Source organism: Canis aureus, chromosome 15 (assembly GCF_053574225.1).
Source record: "Canis aureus isolate CA01 chromosome 15, VMU_Caureus_v.1.0, whole genome shotgun sequence".
Taxonomy (NCBI): domain Eukaryota; kingdom Metazoa; phylum Chordata; class Mammalia; order Carnivora; family Canidae; genus Canis; species Canis aureus.
In genome coordinates, this window is record NC_135625.1 from 52,356,941 (window position 1) to 52,375,134 (window position 18,194).

Sequence of the window (18,194 nt, forward strand, 5' to 3'; positions counted from 1 at the left end):
TTATTTATTTATTCATGAGAGACACAGAGAGAGAGGCAGAGACATAGGCAGAGGGAGAAACAGGCTCCTTGTGGGAAACCTGATGCAGGACTTGATCCCAGGACCCTGGGATCACACCCTGAGCTGAAGGCAGATGCTCAACCGCTGAACCACCCAGGTGGCCCCAAAGAGACTTTTAAAAATGATCTTTTTTATTTATTTATGTATTTGACAGGGAGAGAGCAAGAACAGGGGAAGCAGCAGAGGGAGAAGGAGAAGCAGGCTCTCTGCTTAGCAATATGGGGCTCGATTCTGGGACCCTGGGATCATGACCTGAACCAAAGGCAGCTCAACCAACTGAGCCACCCAGGCTCCCCCAAAATAGACTTTGATCCTAGAAGCATTACTAGGATAAACAGGATCACTGTATTATGAAAAAAATAAGGTACCATGTACCTAACAACATGGACTCATATAAAGCAAAACATGACAGAATTATGAGGGAAATTTTGAAAAACAATCACAATGGGAGATTTCTATATACCTCTATTTGATAAGACAAACAAAAATTAGTAAGAATCTAGAATATTTGAAAAGTGTATTAAACTAATTCTCTCCAAACAATTAGAGATTTTATGTTCTTTTCAAGCATGCATGAAATATTTACAAAAGCTGGCTGCAAAGCAAATCATAACAAATTCCAAATAACCAATTTTATTCAGACCCCTTTTTAAAATCACAGCATAAGGGATCCCTGGGTGGCACAGCGGTTTAGTGCCTGCCTTTGGCCCAGGGAGCGATCCTGGAGACCTGGGATCGAATCCCACGTCGGGCTCCCGGTGCATGGAGCCTGCTTCTCCCTCTGCCTATGTCTCTGCCTCTCTCTCTCTCTCTCTCTCTCCATGTGACTATCATAAATAAATAAAAATTTTAAAAAAAATCACAGCATAATAAATTAGAAATAATAAAAGGATATATAAAATGTTTGCGGGCAGCCCCAGTGGTGCAGCGGTTTAGTGCTGCCTACAGTTGGGGTGTGATCCTGGGGATCCAGGATCGATTCCCACGTTGGGCTCCCTGAGTGGAGCCTGCTTCTCCCTCTGCCTGTGTCTCTGCCTCTCTCTCTCTCTGTGTCTCTCATGAATAAATAAAATCTTAAAAAAAACAAAACAAAATGTTTGCAACAGAGAAGAACCATTTAAGAAAAAAAGCAAAACTCCTTGTACTCACATTTAAAAAAAAAGATTTTAAATAATCTCTACACTGAACATGGGGTTTGAAGTCACAACCCCAAGCTCAAGAGTTGCATGCTATGGGGCACCTGGGTGACTCAGTTAAGTAGCCAACTTTTGGTATCGGCTCAGGTCATGATCTCCCGGTTGTGGAATCCAGCCCTCTGTCAGGCTCCACGCTGAGCACAGAATCTGCTTCAGATTCTCTTTCCCTCTCTCTGCCCGTCCCCCTAGCTTATGTGCAAACTCATTCTCTCTCTCAAATAAATAAATATTTCTTAAAAAAAAAAAAGAGTTGCATGTTCTATCAACTGAGCCAGTCAGGTGCCCCAGCTCCTATTTTAATACTGCTTTACATGTTTGTTCTTTGGAACAATTGCTACTGTAAAAAGCTTATAACAAAAAATTTCAGCTGATTACAGAATATTTATTTAATATTAATGTATCAAATATGCAACTAGTAATCTTGAGGGGGGAAATATACCAAGAGGATATACAGTTATAAAAGTAGATTCATGTTAAAAATGTCAAATGGAAGGTATATTTTTATTCTTCCACTTTTCACATATACCAGAAGACAAAGGAAAATAAATTTAAATAAGTTAACTACTCAGGTGGTTGGAGTCTTTCGTTTTACTTTGGTAATAAGAAAATCCAGAATTAATACTGAATTTCTTATCTTACATTCATCTGAAAAAGAATGATCATATATTCATCCATCTGGGTACTTCTTCGAGGGATATTAGCAGATTAGTTGATTTCTGGACCCCATCAAAATTCTAGCTGGCTTAGTTGTAGAAATTCACAAGCTGATCCTAAAATTCAAATGGAAGTTCAAGGCATCCCGAATGGCCCAAAACAATCTGGAAAGAAAAGAGCAGAGTTAGAGGACTCAAATTCCTGATTATCACATTTGGAAACATTAAATGCACGCTACCAATAACACAAAAGATGGTGGCTAACCTGCTGTAAGATTAATGCATTGAAGTGAAGTGATATAACTCACATAAGGTAGGATATAGGGGTGCCTGGGTGGCTCAGTTGGTGAAGTATCTGCCTTTAGCTCAGGTCATGCCAGTCCTACGTGGGGCTCCTTGCTAAGCAGGGACTCTGCTTCTCCCTCTCCCCCAATCTTATGCTCTCGCTCTCGCTCTCTCTCTCTCTCAAATAAATGAATAAAATCTTTAAAATAAATAATAAAATAAAATGCAATCCTATCAGTAAGCACATTAAGTTTGATGACAGGTTCACAGTTACAAAACTAAAACAAAAACAAAAACCTACAAACCAGTAAGAAAAAGAGTTCATGACAGGAAGGATATGAAGAGAAAATCTGAAGAGTGAGCAACCAAAATGTCTAGTACATATGAAAGGGTGTTCAATTCTCGTAATAACCTGGGAAATACAAATATCAAACACAAAGTAAGACAGTGAACTATGATTTCAAACTCATTGTGTTGACAAGGTTCAAAGCCCAGAATCAGTAACTGTTGGCAAGGCTCTGAAAACAGGACCCCATGCACTGTTGGTGGGAGCGTCGCTGGGCGCCACCTCACTGGTGAGCGGTTTGGTGAACTTAGGGAAGTCTTGGGGTCTCTCCCAGAGAAAGTCAAACCTACACAATGAGATAGGAGTGCAGATGTTCCTGGCAGCAGGTTTGTTTTCATTCCCCTCGGGGGAAAGGGAAGTAAACTGGAGTTTATTTATTCAGTGAAATACTATATAGTGGTTAAAATGAATGAACCAGATATTCTTGTTTAAACATGACTGTATCTCAAAAACAATGATGCTTAAAAAAAAAAAAAAAAAAAAGAGCAAGCTGCAATCTGATATGGAGTGAATTACATCATTCACATAAACATTTAAAATACCAAACCCAGCGGTATATACTGTTCACTGATTCACGAGGACATGAGTGGGATCTCCAACCTCTGGGAAGGGAAGGAAATGGGGTCCAGGGCACTGGCCTTACCTGTATCCATAACTTTCCATTTTTAAAGAGACGTCTGGGCTGACTGGCATCCTGAGTCCTGCTCCTGCTGCCTTCCAAAGCAGCTCCATCCCTGGCCGCCCCCTGGGGTCCCCAGAGGTGAACAAAGATATCCTATCTTTCTTCCCCCTTTAAGGTAGTTCCAGTAGGGTTTTTGTCACTTGTCCCCAGGGGGCCTGCTATCCTTCCTTCCTTCCTTCCTTCCTTCCTTCCTTCCTTCCTTCCTTCCTTCCTTCCTTCCTTCCTACCTCCCGCGCCCCCAAATATCATTTCTGGTTCCCTCCGCCCAGTAGCTATCCCACAAACATGAGTGTAGGTGAACCTGTCCAGGAAAGGGAGCCGCCAGCCCTAGGCTCTACCATTTCTTTTGGGCTGTCTCTCAAGGTGAGAGAGAGCATTCCTACGAGGGACTGGCACAGCAACTTGGTCTCTTTCCCACTCGGCCTCAGTTTCCTCCCAAATGACGGGTCCGGCCCCTTCCAGCCCCAGCTCCCTCTGAGGCTCGCAACTGTGTCCTTTCGCGTCGAAAACAACCCTCGGGCGTTGGACAAAAGCACCCACCCCCCTTGTTGCCCTTGGAACCACAGCCCGCTTCCCTGGAACCCGGGCTGCACAGAGCTGGTCACATGAACTCGGGCTGTCTCTGGTGTGACGGGTTTCTGAGCTCCCTTTGTGCGCGCAGGTTTTGAAAGGGAACGACCCGGGTTCTGGGTTTGAGAGGAGCAGGGGGACCCGGCGGGAGGAAGAGGCTGTCGGAGCCAATCAAGCCGCCTCCAGACCCCGGCACGTCGCCTCGGCTGCGCGCGGCCGTTCGCGCTCGGCTCTCCCGCCCCCGGGTCTCGCCGAGGCCGCCGGGGAGGCGAGGACCCCAGGTGAGAGGCCGGCGGGCGGGGGGGGCCGGAGCGGGGCAGGCCGCGCGGCGCGGCCCGGGCTCCACGACGGGCTGGCCCGGGGCTCAGGGCGTGTCCGTCGCCGCCCGGCGGCTCGCTCGACACTGTTCGCTCCTACCGGCTGTAGATGGAGCTGTCTGGGTTCCTGCAGCCTCCGACGAGCCTCGGAGTGTTTCTCTTTAAACGGCCTGAGAGGGACATGCCTCCCAGGATGCAGTTTGTATCAACATGGCAGCTGCTGTGCAGCTCCCCTGCTGAAGAGGCGCCGGGACGGCAGCGCAGCTCGCAGCCGGGGCCGGGGCCGGAGCCGGGGTCGCAGCCGCGGCCGCACAGGGGCCGCGCGCGGGCCGGGGGCCGGTGCTGAGGGCCGGGGCCCAGCTCGCGGCCGGGGCGCAGCCCGCCCGGCCGCCCGCACCGCCGCGCGCCCCGCTCCGACGCCGCCGCCCGGCTCGGCCGCTCCGTCCCCGCCCGCCCCGAGCAGGCCGGGCCCGACGGCCGCGCGGCCCGGGCGGGGAAGGCAGGGCCGGGCGGGCGCCGCCTGCGGAGAGGCCGGGGGCCGGCCTGCGTGGGGCCGCGCGGCGGCGGCGGCGACTCCGGGCCGGGCCGGACAGCGCACGGCCATGGCCGAGGCGGCCCCGGCTCCGGTGAGGGCGGCCCGCGCGCGCACGGACGCGCGGACTCGGGGCCCGGGGGACGGCCTGCGCGTCCCGGGCTCGGCGGCCCGGCCTGGGGTCTCGGTAAGGGTCGGAGACGCCGCGACGTGGGGGCGGGGGGTGGGGGTGGGGGCCGGAGGGCTCGCGCGCCCCTTAACGCGGGGGGGGGGGCTGCGGGATGGGAGCGGGGCCGAGGATCCGGCCGCCGTCCGGGCGAGGCTGCGGGGACGCCGGGGCCTGGCGCGCTCGCGGGCCCGGGGGTGGGCGCCCGGGGCGGCGCGCCTCGCTCCCTGCGGAGCCGGCGCTGCGTCCGTCGGGGTTGCCGCCGCACGTTTTCCGCAGAGCTCGCCCCCGCCGAGCCTCCCGCGGCCGGAGCGCGGCGCTGACGCGGCTCTCCCATTTCTCAGAGCGGAGACACTGAGGCACAGACGCCTGGCGGCGACCTGCCCGGCCTGCCCCAAGGTCACGTAGCGAGTCCTCCGTGGCCCGGTGCCCGCGTCCCCAGAAATGCCTGCCTTCCCGGGCGGCGGGCCTGGACGGGGAGGGGGCGGCTCTGGCGGCGGCCTCCCCTGGGTTCGGGCGGTGGGGGCCTGGCCCTCCGCGTGGTGGACGCGGCCCGTCGGGGGGGCGGGGGGGAGGTGACGGCGGGGTGAGCGGCCGGGCAGCGCCCAGCCCGGCGAGCGGCTGCGCAGCGTCGTGGGGAGCAGGTGACCCTCGGGCTCGGGCGCCTGGGCCTGCAGCCACTGTGTCTGGAGGGGGGCCCCCCGCCAAATTAGGGGTGTCGGGACGGATGGGGTCTGGGGAGCGAGCTCCTAAGGGCTTAGTGGCTGACGGTCTTGTGTAGTGGGCCATTCTTAAAAATCTCCCCGCAGACCTGCTCTTTGAAGATGCAGTGGCTGTGCTGGGGAGCAGGATTGCTGCATGGGAGTCAGCGTCTGTGAGCCTCAGTTTACTATCGTGGACAGGAAGGGGTCGGGATATATGCTTTTTAAAGAGCCTCCCGGCTCAATAAAAAAAAAATATATATATATAAATAATAATAATCCTCTCTTGGAAAATAAAATAAATAAAATAAAATAAATAAAATAAAATAAAATAAAATAAAATAAAATAAAATAAAATGCAGATTTAAGAATGCCTACCTCTGGGCTTCAGTCTCCAGGGCCCTCGAGTGGTATATAATTCTGAGTTAACCACACTGGGTCACACAAGAAAATGGCATGGCTTGCTTTCTTTCTTTTTCTTTTTTTTTTTTTTAAATAAATTTATATTAATGGTTATGTATATATATTTTTTCCTGCTAAGATGCATGTATCCTGGAGACCCATCCACTTGTGATACAGGAGGTAGGGAGGGTCGGTTAAATCCTATGATACGTGGTCCAGAATTCCACACACACACACACACACACACACACACACCCCAACAGTTTGAGAATGCCAGGTTATTAGTCTTAGATACTATATTTACAGCTCCATCCCTGTCTTTATGCTTTGGGTAAAATTAAGCCACAGGTTTATTGGTATAGAGGACATCATAGCAAGGGGTGTTATTTGGGGGTGGAAAAGGGGGTATGCCCCCGTGTCCCCCTCATCCCTCTACAGTCTTCCGAATCTAAAAGTGGAGAGAGCCAGTCTAGTAAGAGAGCAAAGAAATGTTATTTTCCTTTAAGCTCTGATTAAACTAGTTGGTAAAGGTATCTACTCTGCTGGCTTTAGGTACTGTACTGGAGCTTCTCCCCATTGTTTTAGTTAAACCCCTGTATTACTCTGGGGGACTAACTTGGCCCCCCAGGGAATTCCCTTCTCCTATTAGTTGTAGGCAAATACCCTAACCCCCATCCATGGACAGGGTCATAATGACCCTATTGTGTTGCATTATGCTAGTCATTTCCCCTGTGTGAGGCCTCTGTCCCAGGGAGCTGTCCTGTCTGCCCTCACCTACTAAGAGTTGAGAGGTGGCTTAGTTGTTAATGAGTCTTCAGGTTTAGGGGTCTGTGAACCACTTGAAAGTGTTTGAAGAATTTTGTGTGTGTGTGTGTGTGTGTGTGTGTGTGTGTTTTGAGGGGGAGAATTCACAACTTTCATTAGGTTTTCAAAAGGGTCCCTGATCCCAGCTTTAAGTGGAAATGCCTTTATGGACAGGGCCTCCCCCCCTATAGAACCTCCCACAGGTCTTTGTTGAATCTCCAAGCCTCTCTGAATTTTAGAGGTAGAAAGGATTCAGAACACTTAACTGAGCTAAGCTGCTGCCTCTGTTGACAACCTACAGTGGAGGCAACCTACAGTGGAGGCTGAAAGGCCAGTCTCGGCAGCCAGCCCTCTCTGTGACCTTGGGCAGGTTAGTTGGCCCTCTCTAGGCTTCGGAGTCTTCATTATGCTAAGTGTGGGTAACAGTTCTCAGAGTCCTATTTCGTAGGGCTTCCTAAGGATTACGTGTGAGATCACCCTTTAAAATGCTTAACGCAGTTCACGGTGCACAGTAAATGCTGACTAACTGTTAGCTGTTATCTGACTAATTAGCTCTCACATCTGGTTAGCTGCAGAGCTACTGGATCATGCCACCTCAAAAATATTCCGCTTGAACGGGCCTTCAGTTTTCAATTCTTGGCTTGACAGCATGGTGCTGTCTCAGTGAAGGCCCTCATAAGTGAATGTATGAGCAAGTAAAGGAAAGAGAAGTGGTAGGAGATAGAAATAGGTTGAGAGGGCTCTCCTAGATGACCCAAGGAATGTCATTTACCCTAACATGTTTTTTCCCGTGACCCAATGATTTATACCATTCATTAATTCAGCAGACATTTATTGAGCACATACTGTATATCAGACTGGACAGCGGGGATGTGCTCACTTTCAAACGAAGAGAATGGGAATTTCGGTTGTATTAAAGGTTACTTGGACATGGCACAGTGATGGGCCATCAGCGCATTCGCTGAAGGAAGATTATGAGCAAATGGACAAACATGCTATAGAAGAACTTATATTGAGTTCCACTAAAGCTATTGATTGTCTGGATAAGTAAACACAGGGCTGGCCACTCAGAAGACCCTGGCTTCACCTCCCTGGCGACACAAGAATTCTCTCAACCTTGAGTGTGCAAGGTGGGGAACAGGGAGAGAGTGCGTAATGAAAATCCCCAAAGGAATTGGTCTTCATTCTGGTTCTTGTCCCCACCAATCCTGATGTGAGTCACAGAACTGGGGGGCTCCAGCCCCATATCCAGTCCCCCCGGGCCTTGGCTCCTCATTCCCCACCTCACCAACTGTAGGGAAGAGCTCAGACCACCAGCATACACCTGCTGCAGTGGACCATCTACCCCGGGGACTTGGGCTTCCATACAAGTGGCTGAATTGCCATCCGCTGGCCTGGCTCGGGCAAGGTGTCTCTCTTCCCATTTTGCTCATAGCAGGAGTCAGCCTGGGATGCCCAGAAGCGCATTTGGCCTCTCCAGGAGGGGCTGGGCCCATATAACATGTCTTAGAGGCAAACCTACACCATATAAATGCTCTGAGAAATTTGACTGATAAAGTCCACAATTCAGCTTTTACCAGAGAGTATGGAGAATGTAAGGTAATTGTGTGTTCCCATTCCTGGAAGAAGGGAGGGAAAGATAACACTGGGACTGCCTGCTGACACAAGTGGAAGCAGTGGGGCCAGATGTCGAGGTCACCTTTGAGGTAAGTCTTTTAAACAGCACTGGCCCCGCCGGAGCCTCCTCCCCCCTCGCTGGGAGTCTTGGGGTAGTAACAGTGCCTGGCGCTGACAAAATTCTGCTGTCGTTTTAGAGTTTTGTTGTATTTGATGCCCAGTGCTCAAACTCAGTGAGGAGGCAGATGTGTCAGCTACTGTCTTCGTTTTACGTGCAGGGACACTGAGAACAGAGAGGTCAAGTAACCAGGCAGCAATCGACACGCACAGGTCTGAGAGCCAAGGCCAGTGTCCTTACCCCTCTCGTCCACTCCTGGTCATGGGGATCCCTGGACATGTGTGTCATCAAGAAAGAGATGGCTCTCCCAACACAGAAGGTGGCATTGCCACCTTTTCTTTGTTATTATTAACAGTTTTATAATTGACCTCTGAATCCATGCTGGGTTCTCCAGAAGACATTCATGTCTGTGGAACATATCTTACTGCCCATGAACCTGCAGCCCCTTTTCTGTGGGTGCCTGTCTTTGGCATTTACTTTGTCAGCTGGAGACCGTGGCCTTCAATCCTATCCTTTCTTTCCTTGAACACAGGTCCCACAGCTGGACATGGAGACCCAACGCCCATCACCTCCATCATTCCCCAGTGTTCTGCAAGAAGAAAGCCCCCGCCAGACCCCCACTGGACTCCCCCGAGATACTCTGTTCCAATCCCGTGTTCTTCCCCCCAAAGAAATTCCTTCTTCATCTCCTCCCATCCCCCGACAAGGCTCCCTATCCCAGACTCCCAAGCTAGAGACCTCTGGCCGAATGCCGCATGTTCTCCAGAAGGGACCCTCACTCCTGTATCCTGCCACTTCTGAGCAAGAGACTCATCTCCAGGGTTCCCTGACTTCCCAAGAAGAGACCCAGTATCCACCCCCAGCTGCTGCTGAACAAGAAATCTCACTTCTCTCCCACTCCACCCCCCACCAAGAGGCCCCACTTCACTCGCCTGAAGTTCCGGAGAAAGACCCCCTGACCCTTTCCCCCACGGTTCCTGAGACTGACATGGACGCCCTGCTTCAGAGCCCCGTTGCCCAAAAAGACACTCCCTTCCAGATCTCTTCTGCAGCCCAGAAGGACACGCCACTCCCGACAGCGGAGATTACCCGCTTGGCCGTGTGGGCTGCCGTCCAAGCGGTGGAGAGGAAACTAGAGGCCCAGGCCATGCGGCTCCTGACCCTGGAGGGACGGACCGGGACGGCCGAGAAGAAGCTGGCAGACTGTGAGAAGACGGCTGTGGAGTTTGCGAACCATCTGGAGAGCAAGTGGGTAGTGCTGGGGACCCTGCTGCAGGAGTATGGGCTGCTACAGAGGCGGCTGGAGAACATGGAGAACCTACTGAAAAATCGAAATTTCTGGATCCTGCGGCTGCCACCAGGCAGCAATGGAGAGGTCCCCAAGGTAAACCACTCCCAACTGGGGCTTCCCAAGCAGTGACCGGAATTGGCATGTGTTTTAGGAGTTTCATCTAAAAGAGGGAAGAAGAGATGGTTAAAAGGAAACAAATAGAGTGATACCTAGTTGCCAGCATTACTTCCCGAAGCTCAAGACATGCCAAAATCCAGTGATTTGTCCTGTTGATAAAGCCCTAGGGGAACAGATCAGAGAACCTGTTAGTGATCAGGGATGGTCCATTTGGAAGGGCATTCAGTTCACAAGAAGTGTGAATTGCTTAGCAGTTCACTGTCCAGGTGGACCGAGACCCTGGTGAAATGTTCCAGAGCTCTATCCTGCCTCACAATTTTTATCAGTTGACTTATGAATTATGTAAATGCCAGTAAAAATGTGATTCCAAGAGGTATCCTAAAAAACTAGAGAATAGTTAGGTTTTACTATTCCCAGAAGATTCTGAAAGAACTTGAATGTGGAGTGGTTTTCTTTCTAATTCTCTTGTGTGTTGTCCCTGAACTCAGCCTTATGTAGGGAAGAGACTTGGACTATATTCTCCAGGCCAGCATTTCTCAAATGTTACTGTGTGCTTGAATCACCTGGGGATCTTACTAAATGCAAAATCTGATTTAGGAGGTCTAGAGTGGGGCCTAGGGGTCTGCATTCTAGTACGTCCCCTGGTGCCATGTCTGCTGGTCTGCAGACCATGCTTTATAGCAGCAAGGATTATCCCATTAGACAGAAAGTGGACCAGCAAAATGAGGCCCTTTCTCTGTGAGGCCAGGACAGTACTGAAGTCAGGCCAGATTTCTAGAGAGGTCTGTGGTGAATACCTACATCCATGCCTTTGGGCCTTTCCCACTCCAGTCCTAAGAAGAGGTGTTTGAGCCAGAGCCGGCGGGGGGGTGTGGGGGGTGGCGTGGAGGGTAGGGGGAGTCATCTGTTGCCTTGGGATTTGGCAGCTGAGGGCCTGTGACTGCCTTCCACTTGGTCTAAGCTGAGCTTGTGTGTTTTCAGGTCCCCGTCACCTTCGATGATGTCGCTGTCCATTTCTCAGAGCAGGAGTGGGGGAACCTGTCTGAGTGGCAGAAGGAGCTCTATAAGAATGTGATGAGGGGCAACTACGAGTCTCTGGTTTCTATGGGTAAGGAGGAGGTTCACTCACGGTGGGGGAATTCTGTGACCCTAGCCTGAGGCTCACTTGGAAACCGTGGGAATTTTGAACTCTAGTACTACCAATAATCAAAAACAAAGAAAATTGAATTTTAGAGCACACACTCAGAATAAATGCCCACATGTACTCGTGCAGCAGAGATGAGGACAACTGGTAGACAGAGGCACCACTCCACTGAGAAGCCGCTTACCCCAAAGTCTGTTCATTCTTGTTATTTTCATCAATAAGTATATTCAAGGAGGAAAACCTAGGAAAATATACTTTAGTTTTATATGTATCCTTTGCTCTGGTATGGGGAACTCTTTGGGCACACACAAAAAGTTAGAAAAACATTACATATGCAAGTTGGATAGAAACTTTGATTCTTGCTAGAACTATTAATTGTATATACACATACCTCCCTGTTAGGGCAACTCTTTTCTTTTTTTCTTTTTTTTTTTTAACTCTTTTCTTTTTAACTCATATTTCTTCTTTTCTTTTTAAAGCGCATACATAGTTGTGAAAATTTAACAATTTAGATTTATACAGTATAGAGCAATCCCCACCCTCCCACTGGTACTGCCCTCCAGAGGTAACAGCCATGAACCCTTTGGCCTGCATTGTTTCTCATCTTCTTTTGTGCACATGCAAACAGACACATGAGGGCAGGTGCTTGTGTGGATACAATCTGTGGTTTGCACAAATGGGATCGGTCACTTAATCTCCTGAAGGATAGGCCCTAGACCACTTTCCATGTCTGCACATATAGGCCTGCTCAGAAAGACAGTGCAGCATTCCAGATGAGCCCCTGGGTGTTTGACCTTTCTGCTGTTGATGAGCAACACGCTGATTCCACCTTCTGCCCATCACAGAGTGCTGTAATCAGCATCTCTGTGTATCCATGTGCACTTACACAAGTATTTTGGTAGCACAGATTCCAGGGAGGAGGTCTGCCCAATGAAGACGATGCATATTTACAGTATGATGGCCACGTCCCCCAGAAGGCTGTGTATAATCACACTCCAGAGTATGGCAATGCCATCTCCAGGCCCTGACCTGACTTGATGTTCTTTTCTTTTAAATATTTGTCTTCTCTGATGGGTGAAAAATGACACCTCCTTATTTTAGAATGTATTTCTTTGATGATTAGTGAACTTCTGCATCTTTTCCTGTGTTTACTGGCCAGTTGCATTTCTTCTATGAATTACCTATTTATATTTGCTTTATTTTTATTTTTTTACTAATTATAGAGGCTCTTTATTATAATAATGGATGTTAACCATTTACAGAGGAGCCTTACATCTGACGAATATTTCGACTCTTATGTGTGCGTGCATGCACCTCTGTGTTTCCTTCAAGCTTCTTCATCTTGTAACTTTATTTCCAGAGTTTTAAACTTCTTTTTTTTTTTTTTTTTTTTTGATGTGAGGGACACTATTAGTATTTAGTATTTTAGCTTCTAGATTTTATCAGGATTCTTTTTTTTTTTACTCTGTAAAATTTCAAATCTCTCTTGTGCTTTTGGTATGAAAAGCCCAAGTAGGCATTGGCAACCTGTGAGCAACAGGATCCCTAGATGACAGGGGGCTAATTTCTGTGCGTGGGCAGGTGGCGCCCACTGCTGCTCCCACATGGGAGGCCGTGGTTAATGCACACATGTGTGCGGCTCCCCCTCACCCCAGCAACATGCATGCAGGCCCCCCATGCATGCATGCACAGGCCCACACACTGTGGTGACTCTAAGGAAGAGGGCTGGGAGGTTGACCCGTTTCTTTTCCAACATTACCACTGGGAGGGTGGCTACTCCTAGTGTCCCACTCATGCAGGTGATACCTTGACAACATCCAGTGTAACCTCACCACATAGTTTGTCTTCTTTCCTTCCTTCTGCCCAGACTATGCAATTTCCAAACCAGACCTCATGTCGCAGATGGAGCGTGGGGAGAGGCCAACCATGCAGGAGCAGGAGGACTCTGAGGAAGGCGAGACACCCGCAGATCCCAGTGCTGGTGAGTGCTCCTGGGTGGCCCAGAGCTCTGCCTTCTGGATCTTTCATCACTCAGGAGGCCCAGCATGGGGTGTTGCAGTCCACAGTAGACCATGGAGGGCCGCTTTAGCAAGCTTTGTGCAGGAAGGAGGCCTACAGGTGCTAAGACCTGCCTGACACCTCCTTGACCCACCCCCCAGTGGCCCAAGTGGCTGGTAAATAAGAATGCCATTGGGTCTCAGGGAGTTTTTGACAACACCAGGTGTCACCTCACTCTTTGCAGGAACCAAAACCAGAACTGAAAGAAAAGTGGTCATTTGTCAGGGTGCCAGTGACTGTGCCTCGTGGAGCTCTCCAGAGAAGGGCTGTATCTGGTCCCACAGCCAGTCAGTGGAGGGATAGTGGAGGGAGAGATTTTCCATGAAATGTTGTGTACTATGCAGGACAGTGTCTAGATGGGGCAGTTTGATGGAAGCAGCAGAAAGGTGCCCAGCAGGACTGGCCATGGGTCTCAAGTACAGACTCCAGCATCAGGTGCCTGCATTTGAATCCCGGCTTCCTTGCTCACTGGCAGGATGACTTTAGTGAACTCAGCCTTTTTGGAAGCTTGTTTTCCCCGCCTATAAAGTAGGATGGGTACTAAGCTGTAGGGCCTGATGTGGTGACTGGCATGTGCCAGCAGCCTTTGTCATTCTGCATGCAGCGTCATCCCTCCCCAGCCCACATGGTTGCCCCATGGGTGCTTTAGTGCTGCGTGGTCCATTTTCTGGAGCTCCTGCTTTGGAATTGCCTTTGGACTTGAATCTTCTACCTTGAAGGTCTACAGTGGAAGCTGATCCTTGTCCTTCACACCCAGACATCATGGGTGATCATATCTTTTGAAAAAGGATAATCTGGCTGGAGAACTCACTGGCACCAACAGCCAGGTCTTGTTATGAAGTAATGTCGTTGATCCTGGGACCTATCGACTGGCTCCTATCAGGAGGTCCAGAGACGTACAGAGTAATGTCAGCCCCGTGAACCAAGAGCCAAGGTAGCAGAGAGACAGAAGCCTGTGAAAAAATAAGTGTTAGTGTCTTTCAGAGAAATCCAGTGTCTTTACTTTCTAGAGATTTGCCTAGAGATTTAAATGGATAGTAGAGGCTGATGTGAGTTCATTCTGGCAGACAAAAAAGGTGATTTAAAGGCAGGTGAGACTGGGGACTTGGGGACAGAGAATGGCATGTGGCAGGATGTCCTTTTGTTTGGAAGAAAATAAGTGTATCCACAAAGTTTGGCCACAGCCAAAAACAAGGGTCACATGGGAAGAAGAGAACGATTCAAAGCAGAAGAAATAAGAAAGCAGGCCTGGGAGGCAGAGGATGAGAATATGGGAGGGTAGCTAATGGTAAATACCCTAATATCCAGCCTAATGTCCCAGTGGGGGTTTGTGGTCTAGGTGCTGCTCCTCTAGCATCCTCTCAGTAGCGCTGGGACGACACTGATCCCCTTCCCCTGTGTGCTGGTTCACACCCTCGTCACAGATGGGCCTCCCACAGACTAGGGCCAAAATCGAAAGCAAATAACCTCAACCCACTCTGCCTCAGGCCCAGTTTGTTCTGGCACACGCACGTCCACGGCCTGAGCTTCTGTGGGAAGTGGTAACCTCACAGAGGCTGCCTTGTAAGGCTGGAATGTTCCATTTGTTCTACTGACTATCTCCAGCCACTCGGGGCCCAGGCAAGAGGGAGGACGGGGAGGACATGGGAACCCCCGCCACACAGGGTTGGCTGTAAGCTTGCACCTCTGTGTGAAACCAGAGACCCTAGCTTCTGTATAGTAGGACTGTCCTGTGAATCTATGGCTATCAGAGCCCCAAACATGCCAGCGGTAACCTGTCTGCTCTCAGGTCTTCTCCCTTAGAAGGGTGGCTGCAGAACCAGTGCCAGTCTGATACCGACGGGGAAGAGCCTGGAACGTTGAGAATTTTAATAATTTCAAGTACACTGCACGTGACGATTTTATGAACTGGCTAAGTGAATTCAGTAAACTATTATTTATGGTTTGGATCCCTAAGGGCAAGGAGATCCAAAAATGATTCAGATACAATTCTGCTCTCAAAATACTCAGAGCAGGGGCTCCCATTCATGGCCCTTGAAGGTGGGTAATGGAGTAAAAACAAACCTGAAGGCGTGGCTAGAAATCCAAGGTGTTAGTCTTTTTGAAAAGCAGTTGAATATTTTTTAGTCTTTTTTTTTTTTTTAATCTTAAACTATGTTTTAAATTTTTTAAATGTTCATATGCTTGACTTAAGAATTTCCTTTCTGAGAGTCTGTAGCATGGAAAAGAATCTGAACTATGGATTAAGATGGACAGGTATTACATTATGATAGACTCGTAGCCACTAAAATCATAAATGAAGTTGTTTTTCCATATGTGTCATTTGTATGTTTATTATTTAGTTCATTGAGTATTTTGGGGGGGCCAAGTACTATGTCAAGAGAATGATAATAATAACTACCCCCACACACTCACATATAAAATTATAAAGAGCAGCGGTAGTGCTGTGAAGGTGAGCACCCAGGCCAATGAGACACCCGGTGTGGAAGACTTTCCTGCCCTGGGACAACAGAAGAGGCCTCTTTGAGGAAGTAGAATTTTTAGTGGAAATCTAAAGGGCAATTAGGAGCTCCAGTGACCCCGAGGAGAACTCACTGGAGGGAGGAAAGTCTGGAAGCCTAGAGACCAGTGGAGACTCCGTAGTCCAGGCAGGCGACATGGCACAGGCCAGGAAGGAAGTGTGTATCCCCGGGGACCTGTTTTAGTGGTAGGGGCTTCAAGGGACTTGCGATGGGCAGGTGTTGGCAGGGAGGCACACCCCTGCCTATGCAGCAGTAGGATGCTGGGTAGAGGACCCCAGGAGGTGCAGAGCTGGAGAAACAGCAAGAACACGTCAGGCTTGAGATCCGTGGGGGGTCTCCAGGAGAAAGTGTTGAAGAAGCAGTAGAATAAAAACTTAAAAACTGAGAGATCTGAGCTAGAGACAGATATCTGGGCCTTGATAGCATCGACCCAGTCCAGAGAAGAAGAGAAAGAGGCCATGCCCTTGGAAGGCCTGACTTAGAGCAGATTCAGAGATCTGGAATATATTGGTCTGAGTGGGGCCCAGGTGTTGGTATGCTTCCAAACGCTTCCACTATGATCCTAACACACAGCCGGGGCTAAAAACCACTGTTGTAGGATTTGGAGAAGGAGGGAAGAAACAGAGGAACCAAAGGAAACAGGAGTGGTCAGAAAGGTAGCAAGAAATGAGGATAGCCAGGGCACCTGGCTGGCTCAGTCATACAGCATGCGCAATTAGGATAGTGCATCGCTGGGCATTTCAGAGAAGAGTGTCTCCAGAAGGAGGGAGTATGATCAACCATGCTAAATCCTGCAGTGTGGTTTTAGTAAGGCGAAGACTGACGTATCACCGGATCTGCAGGTTGGCAACACCAGTGACCTCAGCAAGAGAAGCGTTGGTGGTGCGATGGGGTGGAAGCCCTTTGGAGTGGGTTGAGGGGAGGATGGGAGGCGAGGGAGGCAGCACACATCATCAGCTGTTTCAGGTTTAGCTGTGAGTGGGGAGTGGAAATACCGGGCAGTAGCTGGGGGTGGGGGTGGGGGTGGGGATCTTATTTGCTTAAGATGGGGATTGCTAACACCAGTGTGAAGTGCTGATGGCAGTGATCCAGTTGATAGGGGAAGTTAATGAAGTAGAAATGGAAAATGTAAATGTAACATGAAGTCTGTGATGTAAACAAAAGATAGGGAAAAACTGAATGGAAACATAATGAAATCGTATCTCTTTATGCTTTGTAGAATGTTCTGAAATAAGTATGTATTATTTCTTATTCAGTAAAAATAATTTTTAAAAAACCACAATGCATGAAGAAAGGCTTCGAGTTAAAGATGGCAGGTTGAACATGTGTTTACTCCTACCTCCCAGAATCCTCCTAAAGCAAGAGCGAAGGGACTTGTAAAAGGAATGAACCAGGAGACGACAGCAACCACATTCTGGAAGCCTAAAAGCAGATGACTGGGTGATCACTGATTTAGAAAGCTAAATCCAAAATTGGTATTGAGGAAAGCAGAAAAGAAACTCAATTTGCACTCCACCCCTAGCCCCTACTCAAGACTTGGAATGAGCCTTACCGGAGACGCTAGGTATCTCTAGAAATGAGGGCAAGGTGCAGTTAAAAACAGGATGGGTGAGACATCTTGCAGAGAAGCATGTGAGCACTACCATGTCCCCTCCACAGCCTCCCTGAGTCCGTATAGCCAGCATCTGCCTCTCCCAGCCCCAGTAGATAGCCGAGGCTTCTCTGGAGAAGCCAGATGAGAGAATGTCTGAACTCGGACACCAGGCACAGTGGAGGGTGGAGCACCATGCTGAAAACAAGAGAATAAGAGGAGTATGATGTGCAGATACTGAGATCTCCAGCCTTCATGCCTAACTTGGCTCTCAAGCGATGGAGCATCTGGGATGGAACCCCCAGGGAGCATGCTGGACAAGTCTTGCCCAGACACTTTGGGGACCAGAACGAGGTACCTCCTCATGAAATGACTCAGCAGAGCCATCCTACTGGGAAACCCTTCCCTAGCAAGCCCTACCTAAATGCACCAAACTTTTAGTCTCTTTGGAGTATTTTAATTTTAAATACAGACAACCAAGAACCACAGACATTTGGGAAAAGCCTCTCATATACAGAGACCAAAGGAAAAGAAAGCAGAAAAAGTAAATTTGAAAGAAACCATGCAGAGAGATTTTTAAAACTATGCTTAAATATATACATATATGCTTGTATAATATTTATAACATATATGTATTTCACATTCCTTAAAGAGATGAAAGAAGTGAATACATCCATGATCCAAAAGTATAATGCTTATTATAAAAAAAATAGAAAAGAACTCTTGGAATTTAGAAATAATACAAATTAAAAAGTGTTAGAAGATAAAGTTGAGTACCTGTCCCAGAAAATAGAGCAGAAAGACAAAAGAAATAATGAAAGAATCTTAAGGGATCCCTGGGTGGCGCAGCGGTTTGGCGCCTGCCTTTGACCCAGGGCGCCATCCTGGAGACCCGGGATCGAGTCCCACGTCGGGCTCCCGGTGCATGGAGCCTGCTTCTTTCTCCCTCTGCCTATGTCTCTGCCTCTCTCTCTGTGTGTGTGACTATCATAAATAAATAAAAATTAAAAAAAAAAAAAGAA

At 49.0% G+C, this 18,194-nt stretch overlaps 1 protein-coding gene and 1 long non-coding RNA gene across 5 annotated transcripts in view; one reads left to right on the forward strand and one right to left on the reverse strand.

Moving 5' to 3' along the window:
* Positions 1-4,083, reverse strand: LOC144284785 (uncharacterized). Its single transcript, XR_013353192.1, has 3 exons — positions 3,450-4,083; positions 2,218-3,413; positions 1-2,074 (listed from the first exon to the last, which is right to left on the reverse strand). It is a non-coding gene; the product is annotated as an uncharacterized LOC144284785 (long non-coding RNA).
* Positions 3,931-18,194, forward strand: part of ZNF777 (zinc finger protein 777) — a 27,867-nt gene continuing 13,603 nt past the window's right edge. Inside the window, exons 1-4 of one of the 4 annotated variants that reach the window (XM_077849751.1) lie at positions 3,931-4,073; positions 8,982-9,833; positions 10,839-10,965; positions 12,869-12,982. In XM_077849751.1, the coding sequence (XP_077705877.1) occupies positions 8,997-9,833; positions 10,839-10,965; positions 12,869-12,982 (1,078 nt within the window). In that variant the 5' untranslated portion in view covers positions 3,931-4,073; positions 8,982-8,996. Of the gene's footprint in view, positions 4,074-4,698; positions 4,829-7,851; positions 8,421-8,452; positions 8,662-8,981; positions 9,834-10,838; positions 10,966-12,868; positions 12,983-18,194 lie in introns of those variants that run through there. The other 3 variants (XM_077849748.1, XM_077849750.1, XM_077849749.1) reach the window with 3 other exon arrangements.